The following is a 24,227-nucleotide window of genomic DNA, read 5'->3' as shown; positions in this document are numbered from 1 at the left end:
GCACATGCCGTTATTTGCTTGATGTTATTCTTTGTGTGGTGTTTGTGATACGAAGTCCTTCTAGTGAATATCTCCATGGGGAGAATGAACTAACGCTTAAAACTAATCAGATTCTGTGCTTGGGATTTGAAGAGATCTAGATTGCTAGTTTACTCTTTTGACAAAGTCTATAAATCATAAATCTGCAAAACTGACTTCAGACATTGTAGCTTACCACTAAAACTATAGATTCAATTACGACACCTGATCTCCATCTATTTTTAAGGAGCCATAAGTTTTAGTAAAATATAAAGATGTCTTTACGCTTTCTTGGACAGCTTAGCAGAAGGTTTTTGATGCTTCTAGCTTGAAGAAAGATGAAATGGATTGCACTTCTGCTTCCTCTTCCTACTGATTCAATATGCTGTGGAGAAGTCCCGTTATTCCGAACAGTTGTGCAGTAGGAGGCAAACGAATCTGGAAGCCAAAGGATAACGCAGCAGCATTTTCAGGAGGGTAGGAATGCCTGCTGGCAGGTGCTGTTCACCTCTCGGGCTCCCACGTAAAGCACTGAACGGTCATTTGCCCCGACGCACTTCTTAGCTCCCTTAGGCTGAGTGATTAATTAAAAACAGACTTCTGTCTCTGCTGAGCTAAAGTTTAGGAGTTGATCCGTAGGCTACTGCAAACAAGGGGAATTTTCCCATTCTTTTCATCGTGCTCTGATCAGGCCTTTCAGATCTTATTGGCACCAGGGATACGACTGCAGGTCATCGTAAAATGTAAAATCAGCTCGGTGGCATGTGTGTTCAAAACTGGCGAAAAGATTCCTTAGTCCTTCTGCTGAGGGGGAGGAAAGTGTTTTCTGGTGTTGGCTGGGGCAGCCCTGCTCACAGCCAGGCTTATACCTACACCAATATTTGTGTACCAACAACAGCAGTGTAACTGAAAACAACTGGAGCCTGTGAGAGCCGATTTCTGCCTTAAAAATTTCACTTTCTTTCCTGGAAATGGCACTGGGGTTTAGAAATCGACATCCTGCTAACTATTCTTAGAATTGGCTGAAAATAACAGCCCCGAAGGTTTGTTCTTCTTGAAGAAACAAACAAGAAAAGGAAGGCAATGGAAAAATGTATTTGAAGTGTGAAACTCTTGGAATTTCAATCAGGTCTATAGAAAGCTTCAAGTCCGTGCTTCTAAGGGGGTATGAGAAAGTACAGAGAAGTGCAGAGGAAAAAAAGCACCTGACTTCATTATCTGAGCAGTTTTGGTAGGGACACGTTAACTTTTATATCCTATCCTTGTCTGCTTTTTTTCTTGGACAAAAGCAAAATGACCAACTCTGCTGCCACGCAAATTAACCTTTGCTAACTGACTTTTCCAGACTAATTTTTGCTGGCTCTTCAATGTTAAAGGGGTCGTGAAGCAAGAAAAAGACCTGAAGTTTTTTACAACCAACTTTGCCTGACTAAGGAGATTGCAAGCTGACGATCTGGGTGTTTCGAAGGGCTGTGTTCTCCTTTCGCATGCTTTGCTATGAACAGGACTGAAAATCCAACCCACTCGCACTTCGACCCTCTCCGTCTGTGACTTCATGCTAGAGCGGGGATGCTGGTTCCCTTCCCAAGCCATGTAGCACCTTACCATGGTCTCATTCCCCTCACCACGGAGCCAGAAGAAATCTCCCAAGCCAGCAAGAGCTGTCTTCTGCAGGGGTAGGCAACCGCATCACATAACCTTCTCCTTGAACTGACTGCAGCTCTGCTTCACACGCTGGGCACCTCCCTGCACGAAGAGAACTGGCTCCGACCTGGAGAATAAAATCTCTGTACCTAAGTTAGTTAAGTTCTCAGCGCAGGAGGCTGGAATCGGGGTATTTCCTGATATTTACACCAGAGGTATTTGGTCCTTTACTCTTTCAGGGAGAAATCTGCTGATGCTAAAGATCTGACCTGGGCTGCCTGGACTTTTTAGGTCTTACGAGTGGCTCTCAGTTGACAGCTCTCCTGCAGAAAGCGATGAAGCCTGTGCAGCAGTCTTCTGGGCCAGGGGATGCAGCACCACCCACACACTGCAGGATTTATGCTCGGTGGGTTACGAAGAAGCCAGGAGAAGGTGATGTGAGCAGTGTCTGCCTAGTACTGTGGATTGAATATCGCTGTTCTGTTTTCAGCCATCATCAGGCCCTAAACACTTCTCCTGCAGTGACCGTTTTTGGCCTATCAATCGTTTTAAAACCTCTCCTGCGCTCATTCAATTGGAGATTAGTTTTCTCCTGAAGTTTATCTACTTGAAGTATTACTTGATCATCAATGGGAAGTTATTTTTCAAGTGGCATTAAGGGCAAAGAGCACAGAATGTCTCAGCTGTGATGGTGAATACTTGGCAAAAATGAGAGGGTACTTAATCCAGCTTCATCAGACTGAAGGTAGCCAGACAGAAAGGCGGTCTCCTTGAGCTAGATTATCTTGAATTCAGCAGCCCAGACGATGACACAAGGTGCTGCTGAGGGTACTGCAATGTAACTGAGGCATCGGCTTGGAGCATGCCTCAGGTGCCATTCAGCTGGACTCGGCTGGGTCTGTCCAACGCCATTTTTCTGTGTCTTTTCTTGTACCTTGCTCTGATTAGCTCAGATCACATTACCTTCACTGACGCCCTGGGGAGTTTAATCTGTTGAGCCAAGGGGTTCTATGCTGACTTTTTCCTCTTGTCTTTGAGACCCTCAGTCCAGCCCTGTGACATGCTTTGCTCTTTTAATGCCCAACTTCCTAGGCTATCTGCTCATGCCAGATCTTCAACTGCTACACACTAAGTGGCTCCACTGGTTTCTGGAGATCTGATTCATTGCTTGTCCTTTTCCACGTCTTTGGATACTGCGCTGTATTCCCTTTCCTTTCTCTGCTTTCTCCCCAGGCAGCTCTGCAGATGTGGCCTCTCCACAGCTAGGCAGAAACCCTGCCCCAAGGCAGAGGCAGATTTTGGGTAGCCCCACTCAAAAGGTACGGGCAGTGTTCAGCCGCCAAGCGCCTAAGGGGAACGCAGAGACTGTGTGGCACAGCAGGGAATGTGTGGAGTTTTCATCTGCCCTAATCGCTAGGGCTTGAGGGTCTGAGTCTGCAAGATGCTGAGTGCTCTCCTCTGCCACAGGAACTCAGCAGATGAAAAATCCACAGCTGGAAGGCCCCTTTCTTGTCCTTACTCCTCCATGTCAGCAAGTCACTGCATGGCCACAAGCTCTGCTCGGGACTGAAGCCTGCCTGCCAGCCAGGTGTGAGGTATCCTGGCTGCTCAGGAGATGCTGATGCGGCATGAGTATACACTATACTTGGCTGAAGCTGGTGCTTCTGCAGCCGTCCAGGTACTGGAGCACCACAAATACAAGCAGAGAAGAGAGGTTCTCCAGCACTCTTCAGCTCCCAGCTGAAGTCAGTGACCTGCATTTCTGCTGGCCTTGAAGAACCGGCTTACGTGCAGGGGCATGCTGCAGCTTGCTCTCCCATCCTCTGTTTGCTGCAAGACTGAGGACACAGAAGACTGCAAGGATTTTTCCATTTGCTTTGGCTGCTCAGGTGTTATCACTCGGCACAGCCATGCAAGACTGCTGGGCCTTGAAAATTCACATCTCATTCCACTAACCATGGTAATCAGTGGATACCCAAAGCCTGCCAGCCGTGTGCCGGATCATCGCCACCGGCTTTCCCAGTGCGTGGGTTTGGCTCTACCCTGTGCAGTAGTTCTGCTCGCTGCTTTGGACAGTGTGCTCGGTTCGGGTGCTCTGGCTTGCAGTACCTGGGGACTCATGGTCTCCGCTCTTTGAAGAGATGCTGTTCAAATTAAACAGCTTTTTTTTTCTGCTGAAGAATATAACTTGGGTTAAATAGGATCTGGACCAACATGTTCCTCTTGCTCCTGTTTCTCTTTCAGTTGCTCCCAGCTCGAAATTCACAGTTGATTCCACTATTTTTCCATTTCTCATAATGCAAAGCCCCAGTGCAGCATGCCAGGAATGAAGTTACAGGTTCTTTCTGTCTGTGCATGATGATGCTACAGTGCTACAACTCCGGGAGGAAGAGAGGAATCTTTCACCATCTTTGCAACAGTAAAGACCTGCATTGTACCCCTGGTTTTGCCACTGCAGCTTCAAGCAGTCAAGTTTCTGGGGCAATTTGGTAAGAACGAGGGTGCCATACAATTTTGTCACATTAAAAACAAGCAAACAAACCAACAAGCGACCAATTTGGCTTCACTAAGTTTTGAGCAGCCCTTCTTTAGCCTGGTGCCTTTTCCTGAGTCACTGGTTAGGACCCTTTCAATCGATGTCTTTAAAAGGTGCAATCTCAACTCTCCAGTGAAAACCGACTCTCTTCTAGTGGTAGGTGCAGGTTGTTTACAGACTTGTGGAGAAACGAAAATTGTAGAAAGGGAACTCGAAGGTCAGATTACAGGGGATTTCTTTTTTCTTTGTTTTGCTTGGATTCTGTTACTTTTCCAGGGACTGATCCAAAGCCCTCGGAAGTCAGATGGAAAGCTCCAACACTGGGAGCGGCGAAGTGCCTGGTGCTACCTTGGTAGCCATGGGCATCCTTCCGACGGCATCGGTGGGTTTTGAGTCAGCCCCTGAGTGTGTTTTCCAAACGACAGTAATTTTCAGAGTGACACCTTGATTTCTTCCCTGTACAAACAGACCTGCTCGTCACTTACACATACTTACCTGTGTTCAGCATACAGGTTTGGTTTTTTTTTGTTTTCAGAAACAACATGCTGCCAGACACATTTCCTGGAGGGAAATGGACACCTACCTACACACAAAGCTATACAGCTAATTTATACCTTGTTGAATTTATAATCTTGTCTATGCTTCTATGGACACTTTGTATGGGCTGCAGCTCAAATCCTAAAATAGTCAAGAATTTTTCCTTTCCCATATAGTATTCTATTTCCTTTGACTTAAAAAAAAAAAAGCGTATAAATGCAATAATGCAGGTAGACTAGAAATACTAGATTGAAAATTAAAGTAGTTTAGCTTGTCCCATTGTGACTGACAGTGTTGTACGACACCCAACGCTGTACCCTAACATTTTCCAGGCTTTCTACGTAGCTGAATCTAGTATTAGCTTTGGAAACCCATTGTATGAGTGGTGGGTGGATGGGTTGGAAACGTGTGCTCTCTACACGCTGTATGTTACTCACGTCAGAAGCTGTATGGCCACTCCATATGCTGTGAAACTGTAAATGATTCCCAATACACCTGTAACTCTTACCAGGATTGTGAGAAATAAACTATATATAGAGATCTATATACACACATAGATATATTGTATAATTCCTCATGTGAGCATCTTTGTGTACGTGGGTGTGTGAGTGAAAATGGCTCTTCTCCCTCTCGCCCCTTGCTCCCGTCCATGTTTCCCGCAGGCCCAGTATTTGCTAGGATAAGTGATCCCAGGAAGAGCTGTAAGGGAAGGCAGTCCCTGCCCCAAATAAACTCCAGCCTGCCCAAGAATAGCAGGCAAAGGAAGATTATCATTATTCCCGCGTAGGGACTGAAGTGTAGAATTAAAGACTTGTCCAGAGCCACAGAGGAGACCTTTCTGCTCCCAAGGATCCCCTGTCCTGCAGGCTGGTCTCCAGACTTTGCTGCACGCTTGTTTGCTGTGATCTCTCCCCTGCCAAATTAGGGTGCTCTCTGATTTGCTTGGTTTTGAGTTGGCTCGGGAGCATCTGTCCTCACAAGGAGTAAACCGTCCCCTGGGCACCCGGCCGATGTCCGTGGGGGTCCCTGCACATCAGTGTGAGCCAGGGATTCCCTCCGCGCTGTCGGAGGGGAGGAGGGTTTCGGCAGCGCGTGTCACTGCGAATGGCTGCTGTCACGTTACAGCAGCCCCAAACAGGGGCTCTGCAGCAGCCTGCAGGCTTTTGGAAACGAATCTCAGGAACTGGGAAAACAAATATTGTAAACTCCTTGGGGGTCAGGAAAAAGGGGCAACCTTTGGTTGCAAAAGCATTAATCACGTGACATTTTTGCTGCAGAGACACAGCTGAGGACTCAAGTTTTAGCGTTTTTTAATAGTCCTAAGAGCAGAGGAGCAAATAAATTCTTCTTTTCCAAGTCTGAATCTGAGGAGCTGGGATGGGTGGATGCCTGGCCCTTCCCGCTGGCCCCAGTTAGGGTGTGTGAAGGAGCACATGTGTTGGGCCAGTGAGGTATGGATGAGCTGTCCGGGCAGAGATGGAAACCTCCCCTGCCCTACCCGGGCTGCGAGAGAGCTGCTTCAAAGGAGCTGAAGCTCTTCTTCAGTTCCCAGGCTGGAGAAAAGCACCCTCTTCCAGCGAGAGCCTGGCCCATCTCTTCTTGACAGCAGAGGGTGTGCAGCCACGCCTGGGACAGGCAGCAGGGATGGTACGGCACAGGCGATGCCGCAGCTTGGAGGGTTTTCCTGTAATGCAGAATCAGTGGAGGCCCCTGCACAAACTGTCCTCCTCAGCCTGAGATGAAACAGGAGGGGGAACGGGCTGGGGAATCTTCCTCTGACGTCTCCTTCAAACCAAAGACGCCTCTCTGCTCGCTGCCAAGCAAGGCCGTGGCACGGACACGTCAGCGCAGTCACAGTGCCAACACAGGGAGCAAAACCAGCATCAGCTCAGTGCTCGCAGACACCAGTTTGGAGATCTTCCACCCATCCGTTCTGTGTTTTGGCTACTTCTTTCCCTCCACATATTTACAGAAATTTCAAAAGTATGAAAACCAGAGGCTATGTTTACAATTCTCTTAAACTGCGCTTTGCTTTCCCCTGCTCCCTTCCACTCCAGCCATCATTTAGCCAAATCACCGCGCTTTAAACGAGAAACGCAGCCGTTCTGTTTTACCAGACCAGATCTGAAGAGGAAGCACTCAGCTGACTTAACACAACCATAACGCCCAAGCTCTACCGAAAAGAATAGTCCACGTGAAGCAGCAAATAATTTACATTGTCCTCGTGGTCCTGACACAGCGCTGGTTACTGCCCACGTTTGTTAACCTCCCAAATTAAGCAGAGAGGGGCTGCAAAGTGTATCCAGTGCTTGCTGGAAGAGAAATCAGCAGCAGACCATTTGCAAAAAGGTGCTGAGGCACTGGCACCCGCTGAGCAGTGGAAGATCAAGTATTAAGATGTCGCCATATAATTTAATCTCCCAGCAGCTGGGGTGCACTCGCATGCATTTTTTTCTGTTTTCACCTTAAATTGTTGCCCTAATTCTTTGTGTTTTGGGCAGTCTAGGGAGGATGGGAAGAGCTGATGGCGCAGGAATTGAGACAGCAGTTTTCGTTCTGCTCTTGGACATAGAAAAAAGCACTGGATTCCCAAGCAAGGAACGAGGAATATTAACGCGGCACTCCATGCCATAGGGACTTGGGCTGCTGGAGCAGCACTGTCTCCCCTGCATGGCAGCTGAACTGCAAAGTGAGATACCAGATATGCTTTGGGTGTGAGGCTTCTTTTTTTTTTTTTAATAATTTTCTGGTAGGTAAGCTGGAGCAAAGAGAGACGACCATCCAGGTATCTCTGTGGTTAACCAGCCTACGGTTTCAGAACACACCTTTGGAGAGGAAAGGAGGCAGACGGACAGATGATTGAAGAGACGGACAAGCAGACAGCCTGATGGCATAAACTACTTTTCCTTTAGGAAACCAGGCTAGAGATTAAGATTTTGCAAATAAATAAACTGAAATAATGGCAGAATTGTACTGTCTTTATTTTATATCTATCATTTTATAATAGGATCGTCTCTTTGTAATACACTAGCAACCATCAAGCGCTAAACCTGTTAACACAGAGATGAAAAACGCAAGTCCAGAAACTGAACCAGTTTTACAGAGATTACTTTTCCTCTGGGGAGCCACAGAACCCAAGCAATGACACCTGCAATAAGCGAACATTTTTCTTGAAGAGTAAAGACTGAGAGCGTACGCAAAGCAGGCAATCTGGACCAGATACGAGGCACGTGAAGGACAGCTTCAGGAAGGTTTGGATGACTTTATTTAGTTTGCAATTCTCATGCTCGTTCCAGCGGCTCCAGGAAATCACCCCGCTGTCCGTCTATGTTTTTCGTGCATCATTTCTTTTCAGCAACCTGCTCTGACCGATCCATCTCGTACCATCCCACAGAACATAACCGTGGCTCCTTCAGAGATGCGAAACAGCAGAATGGACGTTTGTCCCTGTTGCGACACGTCCGTGGTGAAGATGGACAAAGCATACAATATGAATGCTGCAAATGTCAAACTTTATTCATAGATTCAGTACCTTATATACTATTTTTAAGATTATCTCATTGGAAAGTGCAATTCTCTAGTGACAGCTACAGATTATACCTGATATTTATGGTGACAACCACTAATTATATTCAATATCTAGTTTCTCATTAGTACAGGATATAACTTCCTTCCAGTAACATCTTTACTTGCCAATTGCATTTTTTGGCAGACCATTCAGTCCCATTTCTTTATGAATCTTTGCTTCCGTTCTTGTTTACTTCTTTCTGTACTTTTCCACAGTCCTTGAATCTTTCATCAGGGCGTCCTTTGATCACTGACTTTGGTCAAGCAAGGCCTACAAGCCCTGCTCCACAGCAGCGAAGCCCACATGTCCCTCCACAGCATCCCTGAGGTTATTCACCCCGAGGGGGAGAGGTATCAAGAGCAAAACCTGAGAGGTAACTTAAAACAGCTTAAAAAGAGCTTAAGCCACTAGCACCTTAAGCCAGTAACTTAAAACCAGCTTGGGTTTATCAAGTTTTGTTCCTCCTTATCTGATGTGTCAGAAACACATCGCCAGCACAACAAACCACGATCCCTCGTGGCTTGGGCTTCGTGGGAAGGCTCCTGGCGTTCGGTCGGCTGAGAAGGGGCTCCGTGTGGTTGGAAGGGGGAGGGCTGAAACTGGATGTGGCTGGGCGTTGGAAATCCGCTGGCGTTTCGCCATCAACGCCCGCTTTTCCATTTCCAACCCACAACGCGACAGCGCTGGTTCGCCCTTCTCCGGGGCGGGGTGGTGCCCGTGACAGGCGTGCAGTGTTACAGCCCTACTGGGTGTCAGCACCAGCCTGAGGAGGAAACATGAAATGTACAAAAAACCCCAAACCCCAGTGTAAAACCCGGTGAGGAAAACAGCCGGGCTGCCAGAGCAGAGTCGCTCGGGGCTACAACGGGGGCACAAAGCGCGGCGGCCGCTGGGCAGCAGCGAGGGGGGGGACGCAGGTGGGACGTGCCACCAGGTGATCCGCATGATCCGGCCCTCTTCCCCGGGGGGGGGTTAAAAGGCCCCACAGGCCCCTCACAGCCGCCTCGCCGGTCCCCTCAGCGCTTCCCGCCCAGCGCTTCCCGCCCAGCGGCCTCCGCCTGCGCGCGCGCGTCCTCCGCCCGTCCCGCACTGCGCATGCGCGGCGCGGCCGCATGAGGAGACGGCCGCCGCCCCCCCCGCCGGGCCCCGCCATGGCGGACCGGCTCGGCAAGCCCACCTGCCTCATCGTCGCCAGCGCCGCCGCCGCGGGTGAGACGCTCTCGGGGGGGGGAAGCCTCCATCCCGCCGGGTCCCGCTCCGCCCTTCGGCCCCGGCCGTGCGGGCCCCTCCGGCCTGCGGGTCCCCTGCGGCCTCCCAGCCCCCCGCCCCGGGGTGCAGCGGCCGCGCTGTCTCAAGCCGGTCCCCGGCCTGCGGGGCTCTTTGCGGGCCCCACGCTTTGCACGCGTGGCCGTGCCGTGGGCGAGGTTCTTCAGGCCCCGTCCTGTCCCGCGTGTGCCCGCAGGCCGGCGTGCACAGCTGTGCCGTGCGTGGGCCGCGCGTCTCGGCTGTGTGCGTGTAAGTCACCGCAGCCGGGCTGTGCGGGCACCCGTGGGTGCCCAGCCTGGCTCCCCGCGGGTGTGCGGGTGTGCGCGCCCACGCTGTGCTGCGGGTGCACCTGCCTTGGGCACAGATGTGCTGGCTTGCTGCGAGCGCTCATCTGTGGCACACACGTGCCTGCATGTTTCTCTGTGCAGCTGTGCTGTGGGGTGCCTGCTGGGGCTCCCCTCGGGACATGCCTGCTTCTGAGCCCGCAGAATGTCTCCCCTCTGCAGGTGCCTGCTTCTGAGCCTGCAGAATGCTGAGCTGCGCCTGCGTGTAGGCCTGGAGGAAGCCCAGTTCCCTTCAGTTCTGCCTTCCTTCCCTTTGCCCTCACTGTAACCCCCAACCCAGACAAGCAGAATGCCTTCATTATGTATTTCACAATATGTAGCTCACCTGTAATGAAGGCTGTGCATTTCTTAGCTCTTAAAATAACCCTTGGAAATTATTGAGAGCTTTTAAGATAAAAAACCAAGCTCGTGAGCTTTGCTAGAGAAAATGAGCTGGTGTGACTAGGATGAGGTGTTGTTTCCTTAAGTTGTTGGACTCTGTTTTTCAGGTGTGTCAGCCCAGTCCTTCCTTCACTGCTTTACACTGACTAGCTCTGCTTTTAATCTACAAGTTGCAACTCCCGGGGTAAGTAAAAATGGGCAGTTACTGTGATTTCAGCCTGAAACCAATTGATATCTCAGTTGATAAAAGAGAATTATAGTAAACATTTTTTTGAGAGGTGTTTTACTTGCTTTACATATTAACGAATCTTTTTTAATACTGAACTGAACACATGCTTCCTATAGTATGGTTCTGAATTCTCTGTTCACTCTCTGTTACCCTCAGAGTGGAGCGAGAGCTATTAGGACAACTACTTCAGCGGGTAAAAGTGGAACACTTCAGGTGTCTGAGAGCTAAAAGTGTCTCAAAATATCACATTCTTCAAGAAACATAGTGGATGTCTGTGCTGTGATCCTAACCACGGTCTTTAAACCACATTTTCCCTAGGGGAAGTCAATTGATTTTGTGGATGTGAACGAGAGCAACATGCGCTGGATACAAGACTTCCGTATGAAATCGTACGCAAACCCTGCCAAACTGGAGTCGATTGATGGTGAGGGCTTTGCTTTTGGCCACTGTGTCCTCTCCATTTATCGGAGAAACAGATGCTTCCTAGTGTTAGGTCTTTAGGGAAGAGTGACACAGAGAAGGCATAAAACTTGTGTTTTAAGAGAAAGTAATGGCAACTACAGTTGCTGTGTTTTTTATTTAAGGGGAGGTCTTGGCAACTACAGTTGTTCCTTTCTTATTTATTTTGGCCTGGTAATTCTCTCACTGTGTGTATATATACACAATATATATATTCTCTTGTGTGTATATACACTATATATTGTTATTTTTTAAAAAATAAATATTTTGCTAAAGTACAAGCTAGCAGACATAGCAGTTTTAAGCTTTGCCTGGGTAGGAATGTCTCATTAAAAATACATGTTTTTGTCCTAAAAAGGACCTTTTTCTCTACTCCACATAGATCTGCTAGTTTCTTTAGTTCATTCAGTTTACACACTTTTTGACTGACTTATGCTTTATTGTCTGAATCTTGTCAAATCTGAAATGGGTTTAGGATCAGGCTTTTTTGTATGCTATTTGTATTACAATTAGTTTATCCTTTCCTCCTTACTAGGTGCTAGATACCATGCGTTGCTGATTCCAAACTGTCCTGGGGCTATGACCGACCTTGCAAACAGTGGGTACCTGGCTAAGATACTGCAGCACTTCAGCACTGAGAACAGTAGGTGAACATGGTTAGATATTTTGTTAAAATAGATAGTGCTACCCTACTGTTCGTGTAAGATTGTTACCTTCCAATGACTTGAAAACGTTTATATAGTTAAAGAGCGTTCAGAACTGGAAAGAGCTGCTTTAGAGAAGTGTATCTTCTCTTAAAAAGTGTCCTCTTTGTGTAAAGTTGTATTAAAATTAGTAGCTTTTCAATGCTTGCGTCAGAAGAGGGTTCTCTGCCTTACGCTGGTACAGAAATGGCTCTCTCCAAGTCAGCAGGATTCAAGATCCAGAGCCAAATGTGGAAGGATCATTGTTAAGGCTGTGGTTAATTAAGACTCCTGTGTGCTTCTCATTTACCATTTGAGTATGTGTTTTTCTTTTTGATGCTGTCTCTGGACTTGGAGTTAACAGCTAGTAACTCTTTGCAAGACTGGGGAAATTCTTATTGTAGTGTGCAGGAAAAACCTTGCAGCCTAAGAGTAAAAACAGCACAGTATAGTCTGATTGCAGGAAGGCAACATGCTGTAATGTGGAGAATCTCATTAGCACTCATCTGTGTTTTAGCTATTTGAAGATGTTCACAACTGCTTAGATATGCTGTGATTTTTCTCCAGAGCCTATCTGTGCGGTTGGACACGGAGTTGCAGCTTTGTGTTGTGCCACCAATGAGGATAAATCCTGGGTTTTTCAGGGATACAGCATGACAGGGGTAGGTTGAGCTTTCTTCTGATTTTTGCTGTTTGGGCGCTTTTTTGCTCCTCAGGGGCCTGTGATTTCAGGTGATGATGCTGGTACCTGAGAAATTTCTACAAATAAAAATCATCTGTGTGGTACCCTTGGTTTAAGTGCAAGATGTGGAGAGTTGTCAGTGGCAAGGAGGCCTGACAGAGTGTGTGAAGGGATTGTCTCACTTGGCTGTCATGTGGAGAGTGTGGTTTTTTTCTGACTGTTTGGTAAACTTTAAACTGAAGCAATAAAATGCTGGAAATGACTGCAGCTCTTTGGATTAGTCAGGGGCTTTTAAGAATTACTATTTTTGGTTTCATGAATGCTGGAGGTAAGTTTTGTTTCTCAAGGTGCTCTTTTATTTTAAAAGGTAGAGGAAGTTTTAGGAAAAAAGGCAGTTTGTACAAATGGGCTTGTAATTCAAAAAATAGCCAGATACCTTTGATGCTTTATTTAATGTATGGTCATATCTCTGACTTCACAGACCATTTATATGGCAGTTGTACCTGTGCACCAAGATGGTGCAGACCTCTACAATACAACTTCCAGGGTTGAAAATTCACACGCAAAGTTTAAAAGTTAGCTTTTGAGTCCCGTAAACTTATCGGTGTCCTGATGTGCTTGTATTTGGCATTGCAACCAGTGCTAAAATATTTCAAATAAGAGGCCTGATGTGGCCCAGCTGTAGTTGCTATGGAAACCATAAAATTCAAGATCCTCCTGTGCACATAAAAACTGAACTAAGTACTCTAGATCTTTCTCTCTTCATTTAAGCTGTTCCCCATATTCATTCCAAGGTGGAGTACTGTTATTTGGACTCTGCAAGTGGCACAGTGTTTGTGTCACACCTAAGCAGGTCTGCACTTTCATGAATTGCATGCATGCTGTTCAGTGTCTAGTTGATGTGTAAAAATTGCTTAGTGACTTTCTATCTCATGCAAGAATTTTCAGTCTGCACCCTGCAGAAAAAGTATAGAAGCTGCTTGTGGTCATTTGGTTTTGTGCTTCACTTCTGTTTCATTTCCTGTATCCAGTTGGGAGAATTGTAGGGGGAACAGAAAAAATAAATTGCAGGTGGAAGTATGTGTTGGTTTTGCTTGGGTCTTTTAGTAAAAAGCAAGACGGACTCACTGCTTTTTGTTCTTTTTCAGCCTTCTGTGTACGAACTAGTAAGGCAGCCCAATTTTGCCAGTTTGTCCATTATTGTGGAAGATTTTGTGAAAGATTCTGGAGCTACATTTAGTGGTATGTGACTCTTGTCCAGCACTTTATTTTGTGACTGCGTTTTGGAAGTGAATGTTACTGTGCTAGTTTTACACAGCTGAACAGGACTCCGACAAGAGATCTCATCTTCCATTTGCATTTTGGATATAAACAAATACACTGCTGGATTAGAAAATGAGTGTTTTAAGAATAAATACTGCTCGGGGAGAAGTAGGGCAGTACAGTACAGCACACTCATCTCTGTGGTTGTCTGTGCATGCTCCTTGACCCCGTGGTAAACATCAGCTCGCTTGTCCTGCTGTGAAGGAAGGTGTGCTGCAGAGAAGGGTGTGTGGGAGAGTTGCCATCCACCTGCAGATGCACGGTCTGTGCCTGCAGGCAAACCTCTGTAGGTAGGCAGCGTGCTGCGGCTGCTCCCATGCTGCGTGGCAGGGAGGGTGTGCTCTGCTGGGAGAGGTGAAGTTCTAGATTTTGGGGTTGTCTTTTATTCAAACAAATGGTTTGTTATTTAAAGCTGGAGGCTTTAAACAATGTTTTTGGTCACTGAGTAGTTGTCTTTTACCATCAAGTATTTTACTTGTAGCTAGATCTGAGTTTGTAGTATTTCCTTGTTTGCGTACTAGTAATTTCATTACTGTTAGTCAAAATGTAGAAGTTTGACTTTTGAACTGCAAAATCTGAAGTTCTGTCCTGTATGAGAAACTAAATCTCTTAAAGCACAAGTGTCACTTTTTTCCTAGATGATTTCTGGATGTGCAGGGAAAAGTGTCATTTTCCTTTACATGCTGCTCTCTTGCAATGCTGAAGAGCTACAGGGAGAATTAAGTAATGAGCTGTAAATGGCTCTCTTCATTTGCAGCTGTCATTCTCTGCTGTTTGTTAGGTCATTTTTTAGAATCTGTCCTTAAAGAGGAGAATGTGATGCCCCTGGTATGTGAATCATCCTTTATTTAACAGAATAGTGCCACCCACCAAACTGATAGAATTTGAAGTGTCCAGATTAGAGATTACACGCATGGCATTGACAGGAAACAGAACCAGGCTCCTAATGCCCTGCAGCTGTCTTGCTAAGAAGAAATGCCACTGTCTTGTCAAACTGCTGTGGATTCTTTGCTTAATTCTCTTCCATCCATGCTGTTGTCAGCCTGTGTGTGTTTAAGTGGCATCTTTATGCTTTTTTGAATGAGCTGCTGATGCCACCTTCTGTGTAATGGGTTCAGTACTGGTAGTTTAAAAGCTGGTGTCTGTGGTACCTGTAATGTCACATGTGCCTGGTTGCAGTGGTACTGACAAATGCAGCAAGAAGAGGAAAAGCAGGTAGGATTTGAAGGCACTTAGCCTGTCTTTAGACAGTGCTGGGAGAGGGAGAAGAAACAGGAGTTGTTCATTACTGACAAAATAATGGTTCTGTCTGGAATGAGGTGATTTAAGAATACTGGTTGGAGTACTGAACAATTGCTGGCATGTATTAACACGTCAGGCTATTATAATGGGCCAGAAAACAAGTATTTTCCTGCAGGCTCTTTGTGGCATGGTGATTATGACTTTGATATCTTACATAAGAGTTTATATTGTAGTTCAGGGTAATTACAACTTTAAAATATATACTTTGAGGTTTTTATTATGAAAATCTCTTGATGTATGCACTTTGCCTATCTGGTGTTAATTGGACTAAGGGATGAATTCTGCTGTCCTTTCAGAGAAGGACTTTCTAATGAAATTGTTGCAGGACTGGGGGCTCAAAACTGTCCCTGTATGTGGGGGTTATAGATCAGCATGTCAGTCACCCAGCAAATCTGTCTGGTCGAAATAGTTATTGTCTGTGTTAGCTCTGTCAGAGATGTGATATTGACACTGAAGTATCCACTAACAGAATGCTTATTGCTTTTTCTCCTATATTTAGCCAGCAATCCAGATGCTGTACACGTTGTGCTGGACAGGCACCTGGTGACAGGACAGAATGAGAATTCCACTCTTCCTGCGGTTCAGAACCTGCTTATGCTTTGCAATGTCAGGTGAGACAATACGGGAGAGAAGAACTGGGAACGGACAGTGGTGAGCATCGTTTGGTTTCAGGAGTATTGTCCCCCAAGAGAATCTTTTTCCCAGGTTAACTGCTGAAGTGTGTCTTTGATCTAGCTACTCAATTGGTTATCTCTTTTGGTAGAAAGCATTTGTGATTATTAAAAAAAGTAAAATGAGATAGGAAATGCGCAGTTATCTGTTAGGACTGGTAAAATAAGGTGCAGAATAGGCTTCATTAAGCATTTCTGTTAAGAGAAACAGCTTTTGTGTGTTGTTCTTTGTGCTTTGGCAAGGTAGCATTTAGTTGTGTTTTAGGATTCTCGGAACGAATGGATTTGATTTCTTTGGTAATGGCTTGGCTGTTTGACTGTCTTTCATTTTGACAGATGGAAGAACACATACAAATAACCACAAAATCTTCTTTTGTTCAGGTGAATATGTGTTAGAAGTCCTTTCCTGGCTGTGGACTAACAGGTCGTGTCATGTTTGGATGTGTTTCGTTCAGCAGGAAATGAAGGAGCAGGTCTCTTTGCAAATAGGATGGATGAAGAGCCAGCAGGCTAAGGATTTTCTTGTATGTTAACTGGATAAAACATCCCTCTAAATTTCTGTCCTGGACTATGAAGTGACTGTGGCAGTGAACTGGCAGTGGCAGGTTTTGCGTACCTAGAATGGATGAAGGTTGTGAACAAGAAAACTTTGAAGTGCGTCACACTTCAGAAGCAACTATGAAACCGCCTTGTGTTTGTGTTGCTACATCTTTTTTTCACTGCTTCTCTCTAGACCCTTAATTTACAGATGTGGGGGGAAAAAAAAGTTGGTGCTATGAATACAAATTGTTGAAGCTGAAGACCTCGCGCTAGGTTGACGTTATACTGATTTTTAGTAACTACCCCAAAGAGGACTTGGAACTCTGTATGATCTGGTGGTTTTTTCAGACATGAAAATCTACACCTAAAGCTTCATTGAAATGCAGTTTTGGATGCGTTCACCTCTGTTTTGGTCGGTCTCAAAGTTACTGTCTGAATGTGTCTGGGACACTTGGATATACTTGGAATAGGATGGAACATGCTTAGCTAAACTGAATAAAGCAGAACCAGTTGTTTGAAGGCAGCTCACTGTGGTGATACTGTTAGCATAATGTGCCCTTGTTTCTTCCTTGCCTGTTCACATTATTGGACTTCTGTTTAAAAAGCTTGCTCAGCTGTTTATAAATGGTCTTCCAACTGGTTATCTGTTCTTTGTGGTGTGTATGTTATGACTTTTGTTCTATTTGAAATGTTTGAAATACTTCTCGCTGGCAAGTACATTGCAGTTGTCTCTTGCTGGAATTTTATGGACAAAGAAATTAAAAATGTAGGCAGATAGTGTGGATCACATCTTCTGAGGAGCCAACTGTAAGATGAAATCTGGCCTTCTCTTTTGCTTTGGGCAGCAGATGTGGCTGGAAGTTGGACATGGAAAGGAATAATCAGACTGAGAAGATTTTTTGGTGTTGCAGGCTCAAACATACTAAATCTATGGGGGAAAAACAGATTAACATTTTCCCTTCACTCTTGGAACTGAGGGCAGCGCTTCTGCAGTGCTCTGTGACGGAAAGGACCTTTGTGGTTGCTTTTTTTTCTTAATAGTCTAATACAACATACTGGTTATGACCAGTCACCAAACAAGGTAGTCTTATGCCTTTTCTGTAGAAATTCAGTTTTTCAGTTCTATCTCAAGAATTAAGTGCGATTTTTAAAAGAATCTGCTGTGGGATTTGTTGGGTCTTCTACTGTTATATTCTGGAGCCCAGCTCAATGGATTTTTGGCTTTCATAGAAGTTAAAATATCAAATAGCTTTGATAGCAAATCTCTAAGAGGAGTTGTCAGCAATGAGAATTTAAGCTATCCTCTGTTACCATCAGGGCATACTTTCCTTCTGGATTTGTAGTGGGTTGTCTGGTGAAATTGCATGGAAAGTTTTTGTACTTCAGTAGTATTTGGAATTGGGGTAATTGGATGTTGCACACTGCACCTACAGCAAGGAGACACTCTGCCACCAGAAGCTGTATTTCCATAGAGAAGGTGAAGCTTCATGCCCTAGACTCCACTGATTGCCTCAGCACGAAGCTTGGGGGGGCTGAGTCAGGTATTTGGGGCCCTGGAAGAGGTGGGTGCAGTTTATGTGGCTTTCGAGGTGAGGGAGCTTTGCCACACCTGATCTAACCCCTGCCTGCAGCTGCAAAGTGAAGTCTTGTTTCTGAAGTGGGATTTTGAGAGGCTGCAAGTCTCTCTGAGGCTGTGCTTCCGTGTGACTTTGTCCTTTCATTGTCTGCCTGTAAAAATAGAATATTGCTGTCTGCCCTGTGTCCTGTGTTCATTCCTTAGTTGTGAAGTTCTGTCCAGGCTCATCAATAAGCTTCCAGGTGAACAAACACTATGCAGACCACTACAGGCTTTGATTCTTTGTTGTACTATTTTTCCTCATTTTATGGCAGCCAGGGCCTGTTGGAACTGCTGTTTGTGCCTGTATCGGGAAGTACACTGATGTACAAAGTGCACTGCCGTTAGATTTTAGTAACACTTCGTTGTTCTTCCCATATGGGAGCAGATAAAGAGGAGTTACTGTGTGTATCTTCATTCTTTCACAATAGGTGTCAGTTTTATCTCAGTAATCTAAACCAGTCCCTGGTGTTGAAGCCACTCTTGTAAAATAGCAGAATTGCATGATCCAGCAGACAGCGGCTGGAGAGGTGACGTGCGCAAGTGTGCGTGTGCCTGCTGTTTTGTGATGGGTGGATGAGAGAAGGATGCTGGCTCTGTGGATGTGGCCTATCTTCTAGCAACAAAGCAAAACTACTTTGGTAAAACTGTCTTGTGGATGGTGGGCTGGCATTGTGTCATCTTCAGAAACTGCTGCCGAATTGTGAGCGGTTAGTGATGGTAGCTGTTCTAAGCTCTCATACAGTATGACCAACTTCAGCCAAGGATTGGAAAAAATTACTCTAAAACTGTGTGAAAAGATGAAATTGAAGTAGAAAACATGGGAAGCTGTTTAATGCTATGCCAAACACACTCAGGAAAGTTTTATTCTGTTTATTTTGAGGGTGCTATGTCAGTGGATTAAAATGTAAAGGTAGTATCTGTAATTTTTGTTCATTATAGTTTGACTTTTCTTTACCATATGCATATAGAATTAATTGCACTCTTAGTCAGGAATAGTATATAGAGTTGATAACCTTTCATAAGTTTTCTTTTAGTTCTTCATTTTGGAATGGCTTTCAAAGCGGCAGTAAACCTCTTGATTCCACAAAAATTTTCCACAACACATCAGGCTATTTGTGTAACTCCTACTTATTTTGAAGCTAAAAGCAGCAGGGTTGAAGTACAGGCTTCAAAGGCAACAGCATGTCTATAGCTTGGGGTATTGTAGCATATTTCCCCGCTTCAGTTCCATGTGAATTTTGTTCCACAAATGTAACACTTGATTTTTTGTTATTTTTTCTTTTGCTTAAAAGGTACTTACAGCAACTAAAATCATGAAGTGACATTACGGAAAAAGTAATGATTTATCTTGCTTTTTAAACTTCCTGTGTGAAGAATTCAGATACCTCATTTTTTATCTTCTGTACCTTGTGTGCTGTGCTTCCTGGTCAGGCTGTGCAGGAGGCCAGTGCAGTATTGCATCCCAGGCATCCAAGCAGCGGTATTTGTCCTGAGTTTGTTTTCCAGCATTTGACTAAAATGTCATGCCTTAAAATGGCACGCGTCTTTCCTCCCTGGTTGTAAGAACACAGTGTGCTCAAACTGCTCAGCAGCCCAATTTTAAATACTTTTCTTACCCAATTATATGTAACAAGACTGACAAATAGCCGTGGGGTGTTTGGAGGGGCATTAGTGTAGATGAGAAATGCTGCTGCTTAGTGCCTTGTGCCTGTTGACCTTTATCAGTGTCTTAGCTTGTAGTATAGTTACTGTTGTCTCCACTGCCACGTGTGAGAATCTTTAGCTTAACATTAATTTGGATGTAAAGGTAAGTGTTTATGATCCATCTAGTGATGTGGGTTAGAAATAGCGTATCACTGCCTTGAATGGGTGAGCCGTCAGCTAGAGGCAGTGTCAGGAGTCGGCAAAATATGCCAGCTCTTGACATACTCGTTTAGTATGTGTTCTGCAGCGTGGTGGTTTTTCCCTCTACCTGTCTTGCATGCAGCAATTTGCACGCTGCAGGGAGGATGAGCTTTTGGCAGTGCTTGCAAATGCTTGGTGTTTTGCTGTGATCAGTCCTTTGCAGAGGATTCTGGCATTTACACCACATGACAGGCCCTTTTGTCCCAAAGCCAGAAACTGCTTCTCAAACAAATTGAAAGCTTCAAATTCTGGAGACTTTCAGCCCACACAAATCCTGATTGTGTCAGTGTTGTGCTCTGGCGTGCTTGGTGCTTTGGTCCTAGGGGTGTTATCAACCAGGCTTATTTCCTTAGAAATCTCTGTTCTTGGGTAACATCCAGCTGCTGACTTTTTTGGGGAACTACATACAAATGAGGGAGTGTTACTCTTGTCTGGGTCTAATGCACGGAAGTGTGCGCTGTGTTTTCCTCTGTTCTTATGGGCAGGCACTGAAGTATCTCAGAGTGCCGCTGCAATACAGAGGAGAAACATGTGGGATGAATCCAAAGGGACGAGGGGCTTTCTAAGAGGATTTCTCCCTAGGATGACCTTTGCAGCAGCTGGTTCACAGCTGTAAAGAAACATTCCTGTGTTGCACCCCCACAAAGGATTTCTTCACCATCAAAACACCACCTATCGCTGTGCATCCCCCAGCACCACACTTACCCCTAAAGCTGTGCAGTTGGTCCCTGCAGGGAAGAAGGGAAAGGCAGAGAACATCTTTAATGTAACAGGAGCCCTTACTGGCAGTTGTACACAGAAGTTGCGAGGAGGGATACTTAAACACAAGACATTTGCGTACTGATGCAGCAGTTGGAGTGAGCCCCAAGACCTGCTTGTGGGTGTGATCTCAATTTTGATATTTTTTACATTTTAATTCAATTTAAGTTTTGGCTGTAACAGTAATGAAAAGGTTATCTTTCTGGTTTGACTAACCTAATGTTTGCAGGGCAGAAGACATTGTGTGACACGAAAGGTGATGAGGAATGGCCCGATCCCCAACAGCTTGGGCTTTGGGCTGCCCCTGCGCTGCCATACCTCTCCTATAGCTCGATACTGCAGCTGCAGTCTGCTTAGAATCCAGACAGTTTGGGTAAACTCAGCGTTTCTGATGAAAGGAAGCATTGTCTCTTCAGAACGCTTAACAAAACATTCGCTTGCTTTAAGAATCCATTACAGGATGTTTGAACTCAGTCCGTGCTGCCGTCTGGAGCTAATGGTTGTCAGTCATACTAGCATTGCAGTAGTGTATTAAAATGTTTAAATGAGATTCTTTTCCTGGAGCTTCCACAGTATAATCTTTAAAAAAATTTAAAAAATTGATTCTTCTGCTTTATTCATCTTAGGTGCTGTGTGATAAGCTCTGCCACACTTGATTCTGGGTATCACGAGGGCTTTTCTGTTTGAACTGACTTCTGCTCTGTTGTTGCTGGAACAGCCCTTTTGGCTTTGTACAGGGTTGTCCACTTCCCTTAGTGTGGACCGTTATCAGTGGTGAGCTGCCTTGTAGGCCATTGCAGCTGCAGCAGTGACAATTAACTGAGAATCATTGGGTTTGCTTGTATGCTTGCCCTAAACACAAGCAGTGAGCCAAACGGGGTAATCGCAGTATGACTGAGTCCCACAACTCTGAGACATTACCTGGCTGCTGCACTGGTCACACTGCTGTCCCAGGAGGCTCTGCCTGGTGTATTGTGTCCTGTGCAGGAAGATGTTTAATACTAGCAAGAGATAAAAGGAGCCTTTTGTCAATGCAGACTTCTAGGTCTGCAGGGCATTTCATCTCATCTAGAGGGTCTGGTATGTCCCTTTAGTTCCCCTGTCTGGGATTTCCATGTTGTCCACTGGGATGCGGAACACAGTGTCAGAAGCTGACCTGTCATCCTGCTGGGACTAGGCAGCTGGGAGCACTGGGGCAGTAATTTCTCCTCTCTAATGTTAGTGTGTCAAAACAAGTACCAGAATAAATGGCAATGACTCTTTGGTTGTGATTTGTTTTAAAATTTTGAATGGTACTAGTCAGATACTGTCTGGCTTGTGTCACGTAGTCTGTAATAGCCTATGATGGCTGTATTTGATAGTCTGTATAAATGAATCTCTAAGGACTAATTTACAAGTGAAATTCTATGTTGGGAGGCTGAAAATAAACAAATTGACTTACTGTGTCAGATCTGTGGATCCTACTGCCTGTTCTCCCAACAGCTGTGTCCCCCTGTACCTCTCTTGCACCCTTGTTTCAAGAACACAGGAGGTACTGAGAGCAACTCCTGGGAGCAGCAGCCTCTCTCCCTCAGCAGATTGGGTCGTGGAATGCAAGAGAGCTGTAAGAGGAAAGAAAAGCACTTGTGGTTTTTAATTTTTTTCCCCAAGCTTTGTGTATTTGCGTAGAGCTGGATGATGACATTAGAGACCTGCCATGCTGCGAGGGAAGGTTGATAACCTTGCATTTGTGCTCATCAGTTAATTGCTGCTCTGAATTGTGGAAAGGAAGAGGTACTGTGGGATGTTGCAGCCTCCCCACGAGGTGGTGGTACTGTTCTAGACAAAACTTCACGTTCCTTCTCAGCCACCAGCAAACTCCATCTCTACACTCACTTCATTCTTGCAGATTCCCAAGGAAGGGCCTGCCTGTGCTGGGCAGGTGGGCTGCACCTGAAAGGGGGGGGGGGGGGGAAACCTGGACCCCACCCAGGGCTACAGTACTGCAAAATGCCTGTTAGCACAGGGTTATATACACTAAGCTGTGCTGTAAGCAACCAGCTGTTCCCGTGGCTTCCCAGTAACCTGTGACCATAGGGTCTGCTCTCCCATGCACCTTCTTCTCTTAGAAGGGTGAGGGCAGCATAGTTAGAAACCTTGTCATGAAAGCCTCAATCCTTTGTTGTCATCTAAAACATCACATGCTAATGCTATCCTGCATGCTTTCCTTAGAAATTATGCCCCCTCAGCATCACTTCTGACTAAACTCCCTTTCTTCCCAAAGGTCTCCACTTTGCCGTTTTAGTTTGTGTAAAGCCAAGGGCCACCCCTGAATTGTAGCAGATTCTTTTAAGTTGTTCATTTCTAGTCTTGAACAACTGAGTGAAGTTTAAGTAGGTGCCACTGAAGGTGAATTTGAGCCTGGGGGGTTGCTCTGGTCTCTTCATCTCCTAGATCAAACACCAGCAATGTAAACTGGAGTCGCATATCCCTGGGAATAAGGGGCAGGACTTGTTCTGCCCAGGTGCTGTAGAGGTGAAGCTGAATTCCTGGCTTAGGCACAGCATCCCTAGCCATTAGTGCAATGTGATGCCAGGCTGAGTGTCAGCTGTGTCTGAGTGATGTGGGCTGTAGCAATATAATAGCCCCCTCTGCTTGCTAGAAATGCTACATTTCTTTGGAAACTGTGCCTGGAGGGTGCTGTAATTGTGTGGATTTCCCAGGACAAGGGGGAGATCACTTTGCGAATACTTGGCCTGATCCAAATACATCTGAGCTCAGACTGTAACCTAGATCCCAGTGGTAAGGCAAAAACAAAGCCAAAAAAACCAAAGGTCAGATTGTAAGCTTCCTTTCAATTATTCTGAACTCAAAATTGAGCAGCAGAGCCTGCAGTGGAGTCTTAACAATCCTCACCCTGATAGCATACTGTCCGTTAACACACAGAAGTCTGGCAGGCCCTCTGCAGTTGCTCTTTTCCCAGGAGATGTTCACAGAAGCTGTGCAGATACCTCCTGTGAGGCCCTGCAAGGTGTGCAGCCCTGAGGGACTTGGGACCTGCAAGTCCCTCACCTTGCAGAAAGCCAAGAGAAGAGTTGGTTGCTAAGGGTTGTGGTGTCGTCACATCAGAGCTGGACTCCTGCACAGACCACAACAGCAAACCAGCGCTGCCGTTGGGTTAGAGTCATGAACTGCTTGCCTTTTCTTTGCTTTCTGGATGGCGAAGGGTTTTTACTTATTTTTCCAGTAGCAGAGAAATTTTCAGATACGAATGTGGTATCATACAATTTCTGTATAAAGTTTCCAAGACTTCCAGACTAAAGCCGCGAAGCCTGGCAGTGCCGTAGAGAGCAGTGACAAAAGTTAGAGCCTGACCCTGCCTCCTTTCCAGGTAGCAGCCGTGACTGCTGTTGCCTCAGCCCTGCCTGGGTGAGCCTTCAAGTCCCCAGGGTGGGAGACACCATCAAACTCAAACCTGATTATTGCTTCTGATGATGTGTTTGTAAGAGCAAGAGACAGGTGGAAACCAAGCAGCAGTTGTCAATCTGATAAAGGGTTGCAGTTACAGGTCGTTAGGCCCATTGCTATTTGGGGAAACTCCTGTTGTCTGTTGAAGGTGTTTGGTGCCGATCCTGCCTTTTATGATAGCTGTTTTGTGGTGTTATTGCAGATTAGGGCCTGATGCTGTGCAGGTGGTGGGTGGCAGCCCTCTGTGCTGTCCCTTCTCCTGGTATGGGGCTGGGGAAGGCCATCTCATGGGAGGGCCTCCTCAGGTGTGGAGCA

The 24,227-nt window shown here is 45.8% G+C and overlaps 1 protein-coding gene across 7 annotated transcripts in view; it reads left to right on the top strand.

The window, feature by feature from the left end:
• Nucleotides 1-9,413: 9,413 nt before the first annotated feature.
• GATD1 (glutamine amidotransferase class 1 domain containing 1) overlaps nucleotides 9,414-24,227 on the top strand; it is a 109,710-nt gene continuing 94,896 nt past the window's right edge. For 2 of the 7 annotated variants that reach the window (XR_012764461.1, XM_075425113.1), the window contains exons 1-7: nucleotides 9,414-9,512; nucleotides 10,402-10,478; nucleotides 10,842-10,947; nucleotides 11,518-11,625; nucleotides 12,233-12,327; nucleotides 13,496-13,589; nucleotides 15,472-15,583. Coding sequence is in view for 6 of the 7 variants with exons in the window: in XM_075425113.1 (XP_075281228.1) it covers nucleotides 9,416-9,512; nucleotides 10,402-10,478; nucleotides 10,842-10,947; nucleotides 11,518-11,625; nucleotides 12,233-12,327; nucleotides 13,496-13,589; nucleotides 15,472-15,583 (689 nt within the window). In the remaining variant the exon portion in view is untranslated. Of the gene's footprint in view, nucleotides 9,513-10,401; nucleotides 10,479-10,841; nucleotides 10,948-11,517; nucleotides 11,626-12,232; nucleotides 12,328-13,495; nucleotides 13,590-15,471; nucleotides 15,624-16,024; nucleotides 16,735-24,227 lie in introns of those variants that run through there. The other 5 variants (XM_075425115.1, XM_075425114.1, XM_075425116.1 and 2 more) reach the window with 5 other exon arrangements.

This window comes from Opisthocomus hoazin, chromosome 7 (genome assembly GCF_030867145.1).
Source record: "Opisthocomus hoazin isolate bOpiHoa1 chromosome 7, bOpiHoa1.hap1, whole genome shotgun sequence".
Taxonomy (NCBI): domain Eukaryota; kingdom Metazoa; phylum Chordata; class Aves; order Opisthocomiformes; family Opisthocomidae; genus Opisthocomus; species Opisthocomus hoazin.
Note: the sequence above shows the minus strand (reverse complement) of the source record. Positions and strands in the feature narration are given on the sequence as shown.